General features: G+C 37.6%; 1 protein-coding gene across 1 annotated transcript in view; it reads left to right on the forward strand.

Moving 5' to 3' along the window:
- The first annotated feature begins 369 nt into the window (after positions 1-369).
- Positions 370-20,460, forward strand: part of LOC127624116 (cyclin-dependent kinase 19-like) — a 115,317-nt gene continuing 95,226 nt past the window's right edge. Inside the window, 1 exon segment of the mRNA XM_052098784.1 lies at positions 370-616. Within this exon segment, the coding sequence (XP_051954744.1) occupies positions 489-616 (128 nt within the window). The 5' untranslated portion in view covers positions 370-488.

The raw sequence follows: 20,460 nt of genomic DNA on the forward strand, positions 1-20,460 counted from the left end.
GTTACAAATTGCGTTCATTATGTTCCAATTTTATGGAGACACAAATGCTAGATTTTAATAAATGTCACTATATGGGATGAAAGTCTATGTTATAAAATATAAAGATGGATGTAAGTATGCATACTAGAAATACAACTAATACAAATATTGTACAACAATAGTATGTTTTCAAAAGATTATCCCTGCGTTTTGAACGCGAGTGGGAAAACGTAAAAACAACGTCCGCTGCGCAATTTGCGCGTTGTAGTTTTACAGACGTCCGATCGTTGCTCACTTGAACAGGTGAAGTGATGAAGATGGACTACGGTTCCCAGACGGCTATGCGTATCTATATAAAAACGTCATCGAACACGTGACCATAAAGCGGAGCTCATCAAAATCCCAAACAAGGAGATGGTGGGGTAATAAAACGAACGGAACATTTAATTAATGCATATAATAATTAATATTTTATGTTATCGTAAAGTAAGAAATATTTATGGGTTAAAATGGACTACGACTTCAAAACGAAGCTCGCCGCCGAGAGGGAGAGAGTGGAAGATCTCTTTGAATATGAAGGTTGTAAAGTGGGTCGCGGCACGTACGGGCATGTTTATAAACCGAAGCGTAAAGACGGGTAAGAGACACGCGTTTGATTGACGCTTTTCACTTCTGGACGCGCTTCTGCTGTTACTGTGTGTGCAGGGTGAACAAATGTATGCTGCGATTGTGTTTGTTTTCACGTGCGCACTTCAAACGGTCCTCCTCCAAACCAACACGACGCGTGTGAGTTCACATGTTTATGTCTGCAGCAGTCTCGTATGTGCACGAGTATGTGAGATATGCTTGTATGTTCATTTGAGCTGCAGTTCATGTTCAAGACTTAATCTGTTCAATTTTGTTAAGGTATTCATATGTTCCTATATGCAAGTTCATAGTCAATATAAAATGTCAATTTAGCGATATTTTTCAGCATATTGACGATTTTCGATATATATCGTAAACAAGTATGTTTGAATATTTATTGTATATATGCAAAAGTTGTTTTTAATCAGAGGAACCATAATTTCATCCAAACTGCAATTATAGCCAAGTAGATTCAATATTTTAAAGGCATTCAATAAAAAATCTATTAGTGTAATCATGTTTCCCACATTTTTTCATTAAATGAACACAAGGAAATATAATGCTTTTATATTTATATTCCAAATGTATCAGCATGTTAGCTTAATAAAAGCATTATCACTCTTTCACTCTTTTCTGTCAAAATGCGTGTGCCCTGCTCTAAAACACTGAAAACATCATAAGCTCCACACATGCTTATCTGCCTTTAATCACAGCCTTTTGCAGTTTTATATTTTATATATTTTTATTTTGATTCATTGTGCAGCGCTGAAGTATTGTGATGTCCTGATGCTATCCGTATGAAACCATTGAATCATTGCGATATTCAGGATATTGCATAATTTATATATTTATCCTATTCATTGCAAACATATTGTGAATATTCAGTGTATTCATGTGTGCAGGACAGGGGTGAGGTCACATAAGGGCGAGGGTGGCACTGGTCCACCTAGATTGACAGCTGGTCCACCCAAAGTTGCCTGAATATTCTGAGTTTCAAGTGGCAAATAAAAAGAAACTGACATTTTGTTGCATGCCAAAAATGCAGATATGATAATCAACATATTTCAAATACAGCATCCACTCAGAACCCTGATAATTGATTTACATCGCTTGGTTTTCTCCAACCTGGTCTAAGAGAGTCTTGTAAGTAAAACGGCAGATTATCATTTCATAAACACTTACTTTTCACCCTGTTCCTCACACAATGCTATCTTATGACATCTAAACACTTTTAGTGTTACATAACCAACTGTGAGCTTGTCGGAGCGTGATGAAATTGTGTGGTGCACTTGCGATGTAAAGGACCGGCGTATGAGTCCTGAAGAGCACACGAGTCGACACGTGAGCCAAAAGTGTTGACACATAAAAACAAAATGAACTGTGATTGGTCTCAGCGCCGTCGCAACATGCAAAACTAATCAGCCAAGCAGGAAAATGTATTCATTTACAAATATGAAATATCTGTTGATTTGCTCTTCACCCCTAGAGATGATATCATAGACTTTAGTGCATGTAAAGGCTTAAATTACACTAGAAATGTAGAAGTCTCATATTGCTCACAATAAACAATAAGTAGAAATATGACAGTGATCTAATTTAGGCCTATGTGTGGAAACAAAGAATTAAACAAATTGCTTAACTACTATATACTTAACCATTTGATCCATGTATGTACTTATTATATTCATACATGTAGTTGCATTGTAATTACATTTAACGTACTTGCGTTTAATTACTTTACTCCTAACCCTAAATCTACCCATACCTCAACCTCAGTAGAGGCAATTGTGGGAATTTTCGCAGAACAACATGTAGTTACTCAGTAAATACATTGTCGTGTACGTATGTAATGTTAGTGCACAAGACTTAATGACACCTCCTATAAAGTGTGACCAAAAAAAGAATTAAGAAATGTAGTTATAAGATAACGTAATTAAGAAAATGAAGGAAACAAGCTGGTACTGCTTCCTAAATGCCTTTTCACAGTATGTTTCTTCACATAAGTATGACACCTCTTCCTGAGGTTGCTTTCTAGATGAACTATCACCATCATGGCCTATCCCTAATTACAACTGATTTGGTAGGGCTGGATACAGATTTACCGATTCATTTAGATTCAGATTCAAAAGCTCTCGATTCAATTACAATTTCAATGTAATTCCAACTCATTTGATTTATTTTATTCATTTATATGTCAGGGACCATGCACAAAAAGCATTAATCTCACAAGAGAAGAGATGCTTTTACCAGATTTAGCTACAAGCTAATTTCCATATGCAGTCCCAGGGGTAAGGGTATATTTAAGTTATAATGATAATTTATCTTCTAATGGGTGCATTATATAACATTATATTTTATCATTCGTATTCATCACTCGCATAGCATTTTAAATTGCACACAATTTTATATATATATACACAGTAAATTGTTAATATGCATAGTTTGTACTATTGACAAATATTTACATTGATTTGTAGATCAAGTGCTGAAGCGGTACTGTCTCTTTAAGAATAGCAGCAGTTCAGCGAGTGTCTCACAGAAGTGTTTCAGATGAGAGTCAAATGGTTTCTTTACCAAATCCATGCTAAGTGTGAATAGAATTAAATATTGAATGTTTTGATCAACAATTGTATGTAAAAAAAAAAGAAGGGTATTAAAATATTTACGTAGGGCTGCTCAATTAATCGAAAAACTAATCGTGATCACAATTACGGTTGCCACGGTTATGTAATTGTGAAAACTGATGATTACAGCGTTCAATTTAAGTCTGCTCCTGTTGCGTCAATGGTTTCTATTTACAACATTATTTTGCAGTGGTTGAGTATTCCAACCAATCACTAACATGTCCGTTGAGCAATGAAACGGCAAGGGCCAATCAGAGCCGTTTAGATTAGTCCTCCATCCTATCAGTAATGTCATCTGATTCTAATGCGCAAGATTTAAACCGTCTGAATGCCCAGATGCTTTATGTTTTTGCTCTGTTTGCTGAAGAAACATCACCTGACACTTGAAAATAAGCTGTAGAACAAGAGCGAAAAGCACTTTGTAATTATTTCAGATTAATTGTATGTTGCACCGCTCTATTTGAACGTAGATGTTAAATACACTGAAAATGATCAACACGACGAAACTAAAACACTCCTGTCCTAATCGAGGCACAGACGCGGTGTAAATAATTGATTTATTATGCTGATTAGACATCTTTGTTTTTAATGGAGCATTCGTGAGAGTGCAGAACATTGTGCGGAGCATCACTGATGTCAAACAGTGTAAACCTGCAGTCATTGTAATGAGAGAGTTTGAAATAGATTTGTACAAAATAGCAATAAAGTAAGTCTGCTTTACTAAAATTCTAAGTGTGCCTGAATATCATATGTCAGGAATCATTGTTATCACGTCTGCTCTAATAAGACCCATTTGCCACGCAGCTGGTATTGGTAGATTGAACATTTTCACAAATCGCACAAACTCTGATAGCAAATGACTGTTTTTAATTTCCAAAGTGCAACCACTGAGGCCAAAAATGATCTAACAATGACCTTACATGAACAAGATCACAATTGAAGATCTAACGGCATTAGTGGGCACCCTTCTCGCCACCAAAGGTCTTACTGAACTGAGTAACTTGGTCGTATTAAATCGGCTGTTATAAGTTTGAATAATGAATATGCCATATTATTTACTGTACGTGAACTAATGATTTAGCAATAATTAAATGTATTCAATTTTCACAGAAAATTATGCTATGATGTTTTAAAGTGCTTATTTAAATGAATAACGTGATAGAAAATCATGCCTTAATAATAATTGTATTAATAACCCCAGTGAGCAAGCTGAAGGCGACTGTGGCAAGGAACACAAAACTCCATAAGATGTTGATTAATGGAGAAAAATAACCTTGGGAGAAACCAGACTTACTGTGGGAGCCAGTTCCCCTCTGACTAACATCATGAATATAATGTAAATATTACCTATGTATAGTTAAAGTCATGATTTAAAATTATTAAACTAAGTAAGGCTTAAGGGTCAGTCTTATTTTATGTCAGTATGAGTAGATGTTTAAAACTAAAGGATTGTGTATGAACTGTGAGATTAATAAACTGTATTTGAAGTCTGTCCCAATTGACTGCTGAAGTGCAAGTAGACAAAGTGTCCTTTTTATTTGACTGATGAAGGCTTTAGTTTGCATTCATTTATTGTCTATGCATTTAATTTTAAGAGTGTAGTCCATCCTGTGACTAAGATGATGCAGGCAGAGGTCAGTGAGGTCGCAGTCCAGCTGGAAGCTAGTGGCAGATCATTTCAGTAAAGTCCATCCTAAGTCCAAGGTTTAGGCAATGGCCAGTGAAGTATCCCATGTTTTACGTTTGGAGTTGGTGCCCCATCGAAGCTATCATGGTTGGCACAGACTGCATTTAGTAGTCATCGCTCAGCGACACACCGGGCTAGTCCGAAGCTGGATCTGACAGACTGTGGTATCCTCTGGGATAGATGTCTTGCGTATGAGACAGGGAAACTAATAGAATAATATTAGCCATGCCCTTTATTGCAGAGTTACAGAATATGAGAAGTGTTTCCGGTTCAAGCAGACCCGACTAATGCAGAATAACTGAGTTGAGGGATAAACTGAGTTCAGTGTTCCCTCTGTGGGGGCCCTGACATCTGTTGCAGGGCTCCCTGTTCTTCTATTGTATTCTATTTGCTAGTAATGTTTGGGAGTCTAAAATTGATATTTCCTATTGACACACTAAAGCTGAAGATATAAATAACCATCTTAAGACAAACGCTTTCGTGAATCATGAGCATAAAACTTCTGCACAGTACTGCGCACACACACACCAGCCACAACATTAAAACCCCCTGCCTAATATTGTGTAGGCACCCTCGTGCCACCAACATAGCATCTCAGAATAGTATTCAGAGATGATATTGTTCTCACCACAATTGTACAGAGCGGTTATCTGAGTTACTGTAGACTTGATCAGTTCTAATCAGTCTGGCCATTCTCTGTTGATCTCTCTCATCAACAAGTGTTTCATCCACAGAACTGCAGCTCACTGGATGATTTTTCTTTTTGGCACCATTCTGAGTAAATTCTAGAGAGTTTTGTGTGTGAAAATCCCAGAAATACTCAAACCAGCCCGTCTGGCACCAACAATCATCCATGCGAATATCTAATCAGCCAATCATGTATGGAGGACAAAACATGCAAAAATAATAAATAAATAAATAAATGTAATAATAAGAAAATAAATAAAGGAATAAGTGTCTTGATAAAACAAATCGAATAAATTTTTAATTAAAGTTATTCCTGAATTTATTTTTGTATGACTTTTTTTCCTTTATTATTTTCTCTTTTTATTTTTATTCTTTAAAACTTTTTTATTCTTTCATTTGTTTTTGTTTTTTTTATTATTTATTTATGCATTCATTTATTTTTATATTTATTTATTCCCACATGTATTTATTTTTGTATTTATTCTTACATTTCTGTCTCTTGTATGATAATTATGTGGGCGGGTCCTGCTTACCATTGTAGATTGAAGCGTGTGCTCGATTACGCTTGACTTGTTTTTATGTGACGTTAGGTCATAGCCATATTGCGTGTAAACTATAGCTATTTGTGGGGCTAAAAACATAAGAGCTTAAGTCAATCCAAGATGTTTTGGTTATACTACAATCACAAAATAAATGTGGAGCTGTTTCTTCAACAAAACCACAAAAATGAGCAAGTTTCATAAATGATATGATTTAACCTTGTGCTTTTCTTTTTTTTCTTCCTGTGTATATAACTTCATATTTTGATGTTCGCAAATCCATAATATTGATTTCTGTTGTTATGATTGTTCATTGTAAAAGATACAACCATGCTTCATTTCCCTGATCGTTTATGTATGTATGTATAAGTTCTGCAATAAAAATAAAAAAATAAAAAAATCTATAGCTGACTCTTCACATATATCTAGAGAGTTGCACATCCTGGATTGTTAAACTCTCTGCAAAATGTTTTCCTGCATATTCTAAATCTGTGCGAGTCAGAGGGTGCTGAGGTGGCACGTCCATCTGCTTCCGATAAGTACTATTGAGCTCTCAACCAATGATGCACTGAAGCTCCGCAAGGACCGCCTCCCTCATTTCCATGTTGCACACAGAAAAGTACAAATAAATACATGTATAAATAAATAAATATATATGGGAATATATAAATATGGAAATAATATATGTGGGAATAAATAAATATAAAAAATAAATTAACGCATAAATAAAAAAAATATGCAAAATAAATGAATAAATAATTAAAAGTTAAAAAGAATAAAAATAAAGTTAAAAATAAATATCGAAAATAATAAAGGAATAAAGTCATACAATAATAAATTCAGGAATAAATTTCATTAAAAATTATTTGTTTAATCAAGACATTTATTCCTTTATTTATTTTTTTATTATTACATTTATTTATTTATTATTTATGCAGGTTTGGGCCTCCATAATCATGTGGCAGCAGTGCATATAATCATCAGGAGTCAGGAGCTTCAGTTAATGTTCACATCAACCATCAGAATGGGGAAAAATGTCATGTCAGTATATTATGTGTTTGCTTATCTTACGCAAGATAAATATACTCGCACTCACTCCTCGTTTAGAAGACTTAATTTGCTCCATGTCATTTTTGTGCTCTCGCTTGTTGTTTGCTTGCAGTAATGTTATAAATGCAGCACTGGCCCGATCAGGCAAGTGACAGTTCTAGCAACTGGCTCGATCTTTCTCACACAGGCCATCAGGCAGTCCTTACTGTCGAGCCCTGATTTAATATCGGTCACAAACTCATTAGGCAACTATTATTCATTTAAGGATACTCTATTCGTTAGGTTATTGTACTGATATTGGAAGTTCCACTCATAATGTTTCCCCCTTTTACCCGGTATAAAAGGTACCTGATTAGAGACATCAATGCAATGATGAACCAGTGCATTTAGATTAGTCTATGGCCAGAAAAAAAAACATTATTTTTTGGGAGCATTTTCTGTGCTCATTTTGTTAGAAAATCTACATGTATGTGTGTAGCATAAAGAATATGACAGGAAGTTGCCCTTAACTAGAGTTTTTAATGTCAATTCTATCCAAATGAATAAATCGCAATAACAATATCAAGGGAAACAATCAACAGCCCTTCCTTTATGAATGGTTATGATGTTTGTGCATAAAAGAACAGCAGTGCATCACTTTGACTTGATGCCGAGTATGTGGTTAATATTTAGTCAAAGGATGATGTAATCTCTAAAACACCAGGGACAACAACTCCACACGGACCAGCAGGAAAAACAACTCTGGAACTCCCAAAGGCCACAGGGCTCAATCAAACCCCCCAGGGACCCTTTGACCTCTCAGACCACAACTGAATATCCAACAAATTTAGTAAAACACCCACATTTTTATTTCTAATGGCTTCTGAGAAATTCATTTGGATCTTACTTACTGATGGATTGTTTGCACGTAGTTAATTATAAACGTTCAAACTCAAAGCTCAATTTTAAAGTTGCAATATTCCAAAATGTTCGTGTTTCGTTGCCAAAAGTTTTCATTGTTGATGTGTTTTAGATCTGGGGGGGGGGGTTGTGCAACCTTAAAGCCCAGGGCCCCCCCGGACAGTAAAGGGCCCCTAGGCACTGCCCCATTGGCCCGGTCGGTAATCCATCCCTGTGTGTAACCCCACTCACAGAGACTCTGAACGGACAGATGGTCTGGTCTTATGCTATAATTGCAGATTCAGTGACGGAGGAACAGTACCAGTGGAAAACCATCCAACTGGAATTAAAACCTTCAAATCTCACCCAACAAACCTTAGCTACACTTCCATGCCCCACCAAAAACCTGACACTCAACTACGACCAAATCCCCACTGCGCCTGAAATGGCTTTAAGTGGCCGACACTACAGAGGGGCTGAAACATTATCATATGACATGTTATGCCTTTTATTGTCAAAACAACTGCCGAAATGATACGTTAAATGAGTTTGAAACCATGCCTTGACATTTGCTTTGTTTCTTTAAAAAAAAAAAGATTAGCTCAGTAACTTTATATTAGTATCAATACAATGCATCCATCCATCCAAGAATGCCAAGTCAGATATGGAGTTATTACCAAACTCTAGTCTAGACTTCCGAAGGGTGATATACTATGGAGCTACATTTATAGCAAAAAGATTAGAATTAGAATTTTGTACATTTTAATTTTAGACATGCGGCAGGGCTCCAGACTAAATAAAATGACCTTGAAACTGAAACATTAAGGAGGCTTTAACACTGGGTACATTTGCTGCAGTCCAATTCAGAGTGCGATGGTTCCCAGTTAGAAGACAGCTGATTGCAAGGAATTCATTTGCATCTTTGTTTACACTGCACGCTTACGCTCGTGTCCAAGGTGAAGTTATCACCACTGTTGTCTCCTATTATACCCTATATTTATAACCTATAATATTGTTTATTAGTGCTGCACGATTAATCACAATGCAATGCGATTCTATGATGGCAAATGCTGTGATTATATTAAATAAATAAGTGCATGTGTGGACGTGACAGCCCATTCTCTCTGAGAGCTGTTTGCCCATTTTCTACACCGCTAATAAAAAGATGACCAGTCAGTCTCAGTTTAGGGAGTGGCACGTGTGGTCATGTGAGTTTCCGGAGCAATCTGAGCGTGAGTCGAGACCGGGAGAGATTTAAAGTTCCGCCGGCTGATGCGCACTCAAACACAGAGACGCCCGTCTCTCACTCCCGCTGTCTGCAGCTTGCAACATGTTCATTGTAGATCATCATAACGTCAATCTTATGTGAAAAATAACATTCAAATTACAACAACAATAAAATGTGTGTGTGTGTGTGTATATATATATTTATACACACACAACAACAACAACACACACACACACACACAGTACTGTGCAAAAGTTTTCGGCACTTGTGAAAAATGTTGCATATTGAGGATGTCTACAAAAATAATGTCATAAATAGTTTTCATTTATCACTTAATGTCATATAAAGTCCAGTAAACATAAAAAAGCTAAATCAATATTCGGTGTGAACACCTTTGCCTTTAAAATAGCCCTAAATCTCCCAGATACACCTGGACACAGTTTCTCTTGGTTGTTGGCAGATCAGATGTTCAAGCTTCTTGGAGAATTCATCACAGATCTTTTATCTATTTATTCGGTCTCAGTTGCTTCTGTCTCTTTATATAATCTCAGACTGACTCGATGTTCAGTGGGGGTCTCTGTGGGGGCCCTGACATCTGTTGCAGGGCTCCCTGTTCTTCTATTGTATTCTATTTGCTAGTAATGTTTGGGAGTCTAAAATTGATATTTCCTATTGACACACTAAAGCTGAAGATATAAATAACCATCTTAAGACAAACGCTTTCGTGAAGCATCTTATGAGCCTAAAACTTCTGCACAGTTGTATATATATATATATATATATATATATATATATATATATATATATTATATTATATTATATATATTAGTTTTCATTTAAATGATATCATGCAATAGGCTATAGTATGCGACATTGCACTTTTTTTCTTCATATTTCGCTTTTGATACTTTTAATCACATTTTAGTTCATGTACAAATTTAACATTCTATCAATTTATATGATGTATAAAATATTTGTATTTGTTTTCATTGCCATTCATAATCACCATCATTCCACAAACAGAGAAACAAAAATAGACTCCAACAGATGAAACTAGGCAAATATAAAAGCCTCCCCCCAACAAATTCAAGAACAAACCCAAAAGAAACCAGTTACATTATCATACACATCTTCAACAAAATCCTTGTCGTACAGTTGCAGATACACCAGGCTCTAAATAGTCCAGATAAGGAGTGCAGACCTTTAAAAACATCTGTTTTGTTATGCAGTACATTAGTCCAATGCTCCAAGGGTACACTATCCTAAATAATATCTATCTATGGGGGTTTAATACTGATCCAGCACATAAGGATGTTTTTACATGCAGCATAACTGAGCATACAGGACAGTTTTCTATGGCTTCCAGACAATCGTTTTTTGCCGGGTACTAAGGTTGTCACGGTGTACGGTGTTACCGGTTTTAATCTGTACAAGGGACAACACCGGTGTGAAATTTTATACCGGGTAAAAGGGGGAAACATTATGAGTGGAACTTCCAATATCAGTACAATAACCTAACGAATAGAGTATCCTTAAATGAATAATAGTTGCCTAATGAAGAGTTTGTGACCCATGATAAATTATCCTAAATAACACACTGAATGCCAGATGTTCTTCACCGACGTATCAAATTACATAGGCAGAAAAGTACGTGCACTCACAGAAGACGTTTAATTGCAGGCAGCAAATATAATGTGCATGATGGGTAACTGTAAGACGGCTCGGATTCAGAACGACACAAGAAATGCTGTTATACACACAGACACGCGCTTGAAGAAACGATTTATTATATTATTAAGAACAGATGACAGAAAAGCCGTCTAAACGCATGTCTGACGCACTGTTTTTGTCTCGTGGAACACACGTTTGTAAAGGGTTCACACTCTTTCTGTGTTTCTGTCTTCTGAACATATTTTTGTAAGAATAGTCGTCTATAAGTGCTGCTAATGACCTCAGACATCTCAACAGTTCATTGTGAACGCAACTCTGCAGCCTATACATCTGTCATTAAATCATAAAATAATACAAAAACACGTTCACCTCGAACCATGATTTATACTTCAGTAATTATTATCATCATTATAATGATTATTTTTACATTTATAATTGTTTTTAGATCTTAATTTGTATTAGTAATGTTCCGTCTGTTATCATAGACAGATACTTGCGTGACCTTAAATGGTAAGGTGGATTTATATATATATATAATTTTTTTTACCACTTTGTTATTTTAATAGCTTTCTCGTTTGAAGTGCAATTTGAATTTAGAAATGTATTTGGTTGAAGTTTTTTTAATATATGAATTACATTTTGAATGCAAGATCACTAAAGCAAGAATATTCACTGATCCCTCAGGATGTCAATTAAAATTTTATACTTCAAATAAAAAGGTGACAAACATCAATTAAAAGCCTGCCATCGATGAGGAGAGATGTAAATTATATGTATAAACTGATACTGCATTTCCTTTATTCTATCAGGTATTGATATACTTGAGGCACACCTCCAAATGTCCTCCCATGCTTCCTCATCTATTGAAAGGGATCTGAATTCATCTGTACCCTGTGAAAAAAGATCTTGTAATGTTTTACCAAATAAGTTAATGCATAAATGACCTGGGCTCTGAAAAAGCATTTTCTTATCTTAGAAATATCTAAATTGTAATTCTGGGCTGTGTTCCTCATAATATAATCTTTTAACTGCAAATATCTAAAAATGTGTGTCTTGGGAGCTCATTTCTTTGCACAAAGATCTTTCAACATATGCATTCCCTTGTCATGCCATTATTACAAACCGAAGTCCATAATATCCGGAAGGAAATCCAGGTTACCTGAAATAAGGGTAAAGACAGACATCCATTTCTATCCTCTCTCAGAATGCCTAACTGCTCTCCACACCTTCAGAGAATTAAGTGATACAGGATTCACTAACCTTTATTTGTCTAAACTTTTCATGAATAACAGATTTTGCAGTGGAAGATTTGACAAGGATTGTTCTACCGCCAGCCACACAGGAGAATTTTCATCCTTTAGCCAATCTGAGATGTATTTTAGGTGTGACCTAAACTGATATGTTCTCACATTTGGTACATCCAAGCCTCCAACAGCTCTTGGTAATTGCAAAGTGGTACGTTTTCCCATATAAACTTAATGAGCCAACTGTTAAAATGTCTTACGTTTTCTTTGAAAACAAAATTGGGATAATTTGAATTGGATATAATAATCTGGCATAATATTACATTTTAATAAGGATATTTGACCTAACAAAGAAACTGGTAACAAACTTTCTGAATCTTGCTTAACCTTTGCCAATAAAGCTGCACAATTTGCATTAAACATCTTATTGAGCTTAGGAGGAATATAAATACCCAGATATCCTATCCTAATGGTGACCATTTAAAAGGCAAAGGATGTGAAGTGTTGGGCATTTGCTTAAGGCTGCCTTGTGGCATTGCCTCGGACTTGGTCAATTTAATCTTATAACCTGAAAATATACTAAACGAAGCTACCAGTTGTATAAGTGAAAGAACATAAGCTTCAGGTTCATTTAAAAACAACAGGACATCATGAGCATATAAACACATTTTATGCTGATGTGTGCCAACCCTCAAGCTTTGTATTAAAGGAGATTACCTAATTGCTTCCGTCAAAGGTTCTATGGTAATTGCAAATAGAAGAGGGGATAGTGGGCACCCTTGCCTGGTGCCCCTATATGAAACTATCTGATCTGACAGCATTAGTCACAACTGCAGCTTGAGGATCCTTGTACATTACTTCAATCCAACAAACAAAGTTGTCACCTAAACCAAATCTTTTAAGAACAAAAAATAAATAATGCCATTCAATATGATCAAATGCCTTTTCTGCATCTAAGGATAATACTTCTTAATGATTAAAGGGTAAAATATCTTCTAAGCGAGTGGCTAATGTCTGTGCTAATAACTTCTGATCTATATTAAGCAAGGAAATTGGCCTATAAGATGATTATCTTGATGATTATTATTTATTGACTTTTTTAAGAATGAGTGAAATATTGGCTTCCTTTAATGTCTGAGGGAGCTTATTCTCTGAAAATAAATGGTTAAGCATTTGAAGAAGGGGATCTACTAACAAATCAGAAAACTCTTTGTAAAATTCAACACAGAACACATCTGACCCTGGTGCTCTTCTGGTAAAAGGTGCCTTTTGGGTAATCAGCACGTCGGCTCATTTGTTGTTTGTTTTCACCTGTTTGTTTGTGTATTTATTTGCTTTTTTCCCTCATCTCTTTCTTTCTTTACTCACTACTCTATTCTGCCTTTGTTGCTCTCATGTGTTGTGCTTCTAGCGGTTGTGTTTCATTGCCATTACGGATCCAGTTGGACTATTTCTCTAGGGTTTAATTCTGTGTAATTGTATTTCCCTATAACTGGCAGTGAACTCTAGCAACCCTGTTGATTTACCTCTCATTTGGAGCTTTGAAATGTACCCTTCTGTTCCTCTGTGTGTGTGTGTGTGTGTGTGTGCAAGATTCCTCTGTTCTCAAACCCCAGGAGGTGGCTGACTTCAGAAAATTCTTCACATCTCACGCTCATTCCTAGTGTGCCTAAAGACTCTGATTGTTCTCCCTGGTTGGACCAGTTCCACTACCAGAAGACCACAATCGAAGCCTTCATCTTATTTATGTTTTTTGTCTTGTTTTACCCTTCTCTGTGTGGGAGGAGACTGGCCAGTAATTAGTTTCAGGTGCAGGTGGTTAGTTCTATCATTAAGACCGCATAAAGCATTCTTACAGCCACAAGTGGTGGTTGTGTTGCAGTTCTGGGGTGTGTTTGTTGTGCTCAACGTGCAGCCTCTGTACCCTTGCATATAGGTATGTTTTTAGTTGGGTGGTTTGTTTGTATGGAAGGACTGTGCCTTGACGGCGCAATTCCATCTTTTATGTTATATTTTTTCCCTTTTAGGCTGATTATTTAAGAGGTTTTATTCTCTGTCTGGGAAGCAAGGCAAACAAACATTTATTGCTGCGGTACCTTCAATGGGCTGACGGCCGTGTGGGAATGCTGAATAATGGTAAACGCAGTATACACTAAGACCGATCGTTTGAGTTTGATGCAATTAATATACAAATGTATTTGATGTGGTGATCTCTTCTCTTGTTTTATAGTACCTTTATCAATCATGTTTGGGGATTGAGAGCTGAGATTGGGTAACTGTGTTGCAGCGGTATTTTCATTTAAGTAGGCTATGTTTTGTTTGCTTTATATTGTGGGCTGTATTAACGTGTGCTAACATGCATGTTTCCTTTATTGTTAGAGGGGGCAGACCAGCCACTGTTTCTTGTGTATTTTAGATTTATATTGTGGATTGTTATTTTGATATTGACGTTGATCGTAAATGTTGTTTGTCATTTGTTTTGTTTCTTTGGTATTGCTCTCACTTTTGTGTGTTCCAGTGCTCAGAGACTTTGTACAGGGCTGGGCCTGCATCTACACTAAAACCTCCTTCGGCGTCGGTGATTTGGGTGGTGTGGCACAGCTGTGTGGTGTGTATTGGAGGTTGGCACTGAAATAGTGACTTAACGGTTACTATTTGGTTGTGGTGTATGCTGTGGGGCTCTTTTGTTTTCTTTTGTCTTTTACAGGTGGTAGGAGGTCCACAAGGGCAGGCCCGACCCTCTTGCAGACTTGAGGAGAGCTAATTCCAATTTTTTTTTTTTGTGAATGTTATTATCAATATGTGTTTTAACCTTTGATGGTTTTATTGGAACAATAAAATTGTTATCTTTCTTTAAAATACATTGGTTGTCCAAGATCAGTATTGTGACTTTTAGAGGGTTCCTCCTGCCTTAAATAAGGAGGTGGCGTAGTCTAGACTGTCTACACTACATCTGCATCTACAATAAATAACATTTATTGCATCTGCTATTGGATTCAGCCTCCCTTCTTCCAGTTCTTGTTACTAGCTCTCGAGTTCTGCAACACTTATCTTCTAACAGATGTCCAACAGGAGTTTGAATATAAAAGTGTTGTAGAACTCAAGAGCTCGTAACGAGTTTGGCGCGAGCCTCTGCTGATGGCGTGTGCATCAGAGAAGTACCTCACGTGCTCTTCCAGACAGGAGCTTCTCTGTTTGACATCCGTGGTGTGGCTCAGTGACACTCGGAGATCAACTGTATGACACACAAATGCACTGTTGATAGCATTTCTGTATTCATTAAAATGGCATATTCATGTTATTGGAAATTGAAGTGCACTATAATCAAGGTTAAATCTTATAACCACTTTCAGATGGTTATTTAATAATCACAGCAGGCGTAGTCTTTAGTCTAGACTTAAACTGAATCACAAACACTGCTAGGAAGACCATTCCATAGTTTAGAAGCCAAACAGGAAAAAGAACTGCCTCCTTTTGTGGATTTTGATATTCTGGGTATTATCAACAGGCCTGAATGTTCCAGTCGCTGTGAACGTGATGGAATATTGCACAATAGAAGCTGCTTAAGTACTGTGGAGCTAGACCATTCAAAGCTTTGTATCTAACAGAATTTTAAAATGCGTGGGGTTGATATTATCCTATTTCTTAATTCTAGTCAGCACTCTAGCTGCTGCATTTTGGACTGAAGTTTATTTATTGAACCTGCTGGATGTTATAAATGCCTTGTGGAGCACAGCTATATATCAGATTTTTGGGAGGGAACCACCAAACTATTGTTTTTATGTTGCTAATATAAATTTTACTTCATCCCAGTGTTTTGTCACAAATTCGCCAAAACAAATGAATGGGTTTTGTTTTTTTTATGTAAAATCAAATGTTTGAACCCCAGATATGAATAAACTGATCAATGATAATCCATGGAAATGAGCCTGACTTCAAATGAAACAAAATGAAAATAATACAATAAACAAAACTATGAAAAGACACTTAATCGGACAGGCATGAGATATATGAATGAGCATAAATCAACAGAGAGATAAAGGCTATGATGACAAAATGAATAGAAAAAGGCTTTTCCGATCGGTTCAGTGTTGTAGCTGAATGTCGGTGTTTAAGAATGGAGTGAATGTGCTGAGCAATGGAATAGTCAATGTCTATGATGATGAAAATTCCAGCTGATAACAAATCCTGTGAGTAAAAGAAAAATATATAATCCAAACTGGTAATAGTCCTTCATGTGCTCTTCAAATAATCCAACAAAAAATAATAGTCCACCACGATAATACTTGTACTTGGGATCTATTCGAATCCACAAAGCGATGAGGTGATAATGGAATTAACTGAAATCTACTTTTTCCACTTAATGCAAATATCAGTAGCAGTTTGTTCACTACTAATAATAAAGAGTCCTGATTGATTGAGCTGGAAACATTGTGTTTCTCAGTCTGGACTCTCTGAGCTTTACTGACCGGCTTCCTTCTACCAAAAAACAAAAACAAATGAACCAATGTCAACCAAAAATTATTTTCATCAATTTATTCAATAAATGGAAAACATATTTACAGAACTCAAACATTCAATAAAGTAATCAACAGCAAAATATATATATATATATATATAAAAAAAAAAAAAAACCCAAAGGCATCCAAATAAAATGATAAACAGAATATGATATGGTATGAGCAGGTGGTATGAATATACAGCATGTAATGTCTTATCTGTGGGTATGGTAATGGTGGAATCTAGATGTCACGCTTTGTGTAGGCCTTGTATTCCCTTTTCCAACAATCTTTACCAATCTTTCGCAATGATGCACCAAGGACAAAGGAAAACCCAAGATGTGGTCAAAGGTAACTCTGGAATTAAGAAATTTTACAAAAACTCCCTCTTTTGAGCAGCAAACCAAAAGTTTCTCAAACATGGATTGAGCATCAGAGCAGTAGCCATCAAGTTGATCTGGTCTCTTGCTCTACTACTCGCTGTACTTATACTAAAACCAGATTGCTGACTGGTGGTGAGGATGACCATAACTGGAATATCAGAAAAATACCCTGTAGCAGTCATATGTCCTCCCAGTAATGCTTTACAGTAATCTAGTCTTAAGATCATGAATGCATGAATTAGCTGTTCAGCATCAGAAACAGAGAGCATGTGCCATAACTTAGCAATATTTCTGAGGTGGAAGAATGCTGTTCTACAAACATTGGAAATATGACTTTTTTTAAAGGATAGATTGCAATCAAACATTACTCCCAAGTTCTTAACTGTAGAAGAAGATGAAACTATACATCCAATGAGATGTTATTTTCTCTGTTTTGTCAGAATTGAGCAGAAGGAAATTTCTAGCCATCCAGTCTTTGATTTCATTGATACACAAATTTCATCAGGTCTCGAGGAAATATTAAAGCATTTGCACAGAAGGCGACATAATTATGAGAGATGAATAGCTAACGAGTGGCCCTTGCACACAGAAAGTGACACAAATGTTAACACAGTCATGCCTTTACAATCAATAGGTGGTGCTAATCCACAAGCAATTTTACCCCGGTGCGGTAGGTGGCGCAAAACACCTTTCAAGAGAAGAAGTGCTTGACAAGCAGATCAAGACAAGAAAACAGATTTCTATACAAGCTGCTGCAGTGATGAAGTGGCTGTGTCTCGTTTGGAAGGTGTGCGCTCCAGAGGTCACATTTGAAGGTCGCATATGTAATGTCTCATTTCAGAAATGCAGGTAGGACATTTCAGAATGCGACCTTCTTTCACTGAAATTCGGAGGATGCTTGAGGTTTAGCCTTCATCGGCACTCACAACCCACAATTCTTTGCGTCAACGTAAACAAAATTTCTTTGAAAAACACAATTGCAAAGATATGTTTAAACACAAGTAATGTCAAGTACCACAGTAGACAGGTGTAAATGTATACTAAACGTAAAATAATAATACTTTTTCATGTAAAATAAAGTATTATAAAGAAAATATAAAAGTACAGTTGCAAAATCCGTTTTCTTTTCCCCGTTACATCGCGATAACTCTCCTAAAGTTTACCTCGGAGAGTCCCTTTAGAGAGCTTGCACAGGCTGAGTGCTAGGCGTTCGTGCTGTCATAGCAACCATGTTACATTTGTCCTATGAAGGTCATTTCATTTAAACTAAGATTTCCAAGTTGAGGAAGCTCGGTATTCCCCAGCAGGGGTCATCCCTGTGTTTCCAGGGCCCTGTGTTCCCCAGATTTATATGGCACATAATGAAGACATGACAAAGGGTCCCAGGATCATATAGGGTCCTATGTTATCAAGAGTTATAGATTTTGATTAGAGTTGATATTTATGAAATAAATATTATATGGATAATATTTATAAAATATTTAAAATTGAAACTGGTCAAATTTGACCCAAACACAATAGGAGGGTTATTGTGTGTTAACCGAATATGGGGAACATAGAAACACTCTCTCGCAGCCTACAGAGGACGTGTCCTACCTAGCACCAGCCTTCGAAATGAGACACAGCTTTTGTTGTTGATTTGCTCAATCGAAAAAGAAAACATTTGAGACACAGCACAAACTATTTCAGTTCACCCTACTGGACAAGTTGATCGGCAGTATTATCATGTGTACACAGTCTGAGGGGTGATTAGAAAGAATTGAGTGTAAAAAATGATTTAATGGTTAAAATTAGGGATGCACCGATGTATTGGGCACTGATATTTATCGGCCAATTAATGTCCAAATTAAAAACTCTTTGAATTCAAATGCACAGACCAGAAGTAATGATGGCATTCCAAAGAACATGTATGTAACAGGGTAAAATGGGCAAGGAGGAGGCAGGAACCGAAAAAAATAATGTTTAATGAAAACTTGAATAGACATAAACATAAACACACACAGCAACTGCGTGTACCTCTATTTCTCCCGAACTGCCGCATCCCCTCGGCTTTATCACTGTCCTCGGCTGATTAGCCCGATTGGGGGCCGGCTGTGCTCACTCACGGCTCGGTCCCGCTGTCACGATTCCCTTGTTGTCCACCCTGTGTTTCACTTGTCTTTGTCTAAAACTACACTTCCCACAATTCCCGGATCTCATCACTGCCAGCACTCTGTCATTGTTCGCACCTGATTGTCGTTTGTGATCATGTAGCGAATACAAGTAGAGACAGTCACAATGTCGGAGAAAAAACTGCTTTATTACAATAAAAGCAGGCAACAGTACAAAACAAGGGCAAAACCAGTTAAGAGTAGTCAAGGGGAGCGTGGGGTCAAAAAGCCGGGGAATCAACGTAGAGTAAAGGGGCAAATCCGGGAGAGAGTGGTGAACGAGAGCGGGAGGTCGAAGTCGGGAAACAAGCACAACTAGACGGGATCGAAGACAGGGGAACAAGGGGAGCTGGCAAGCTAAGAGGAGGACAAGAGGAGTTCAAGAGGAGATCAAAACTAGACGAGACTAGCGGGGGCAAAGACACGGGAAACTAAATACAATAACCAACCCGCGGGAGACGAATGTGCTGTGATATTTATAGAGGAACAAACGAGTGGTGCAGGTGAAACGAATGACAGGTGATGGGACTAGTACAGGTGTAACGAATAAAGGGGTGATTGAGACGAGTGCAGGTGGTCATAATGTTCTGGCCATAGGAGCGTGCATGTGAGCCCGAGGAGAGAGACCTGCTAACGAGCAGGAGATCTCGAGGGAGCAAAACGAGCGTGAGAGCTCAAGGGAGCAAAACGAGCGTGAGCTCGAGGGGGGCGGAACGAGCGTGCGAGCTCGAGGGGCGGAACGAGCGTCGCGAGCTTGAGGAGTGAGTGTGTGTGCGACGAAGCGGGGATGGGGCAGAGGAGCGGGGTTCGTGACAGTACTCCCCCCTCTAAAACGGACGGCTCCTGACGGCCGTGCTCGGTTGCGAGGAAGTGGTGCTGGACGATCCCAACAAACAAAAAAACCCTGAACAGACAACCCACAAAACACACAAACAAAATTGAGGGCAGTCCAAGGGGCACAGAGGGAAATGAGACAGTCCATGGGGTCAATGGGCAGTTTCAAGGGAACATAGTGGACAGGCGGGTGGTCGGGAGATCTAGGGGGCAGCCATAGGGCAGAGGCTGGGTCAGGGGGTCTGGAAGGCGACTGGAGGACAGGGACTGGGTCCGGGGGTCTGGAAGGTGACCACCGGACAGGAACAGGGTCAGGAGGCCAGGGAAGAGGCCACAGGACAGGGAGAGTGTCAGGGGGCCACCGGACAGGGTCAGTGGG

The sequence above is a fragment of the Xyrauchen texanus genome, chromosome 30 (genome assembly GCF_025860055.1).
Source record: "Xyrauchen texanus isolate HMW12.3.18 chromosome 30, RBS_HiC_50CHRs, whole genome shotgun sequence".
NCBI classification, from domain to species: Eukaryota; Metazoa; Chordata; class Actinopteri; order Cypriniformes; family Catostomidae; genus Xyrauchen; species Xyrauchen texanus.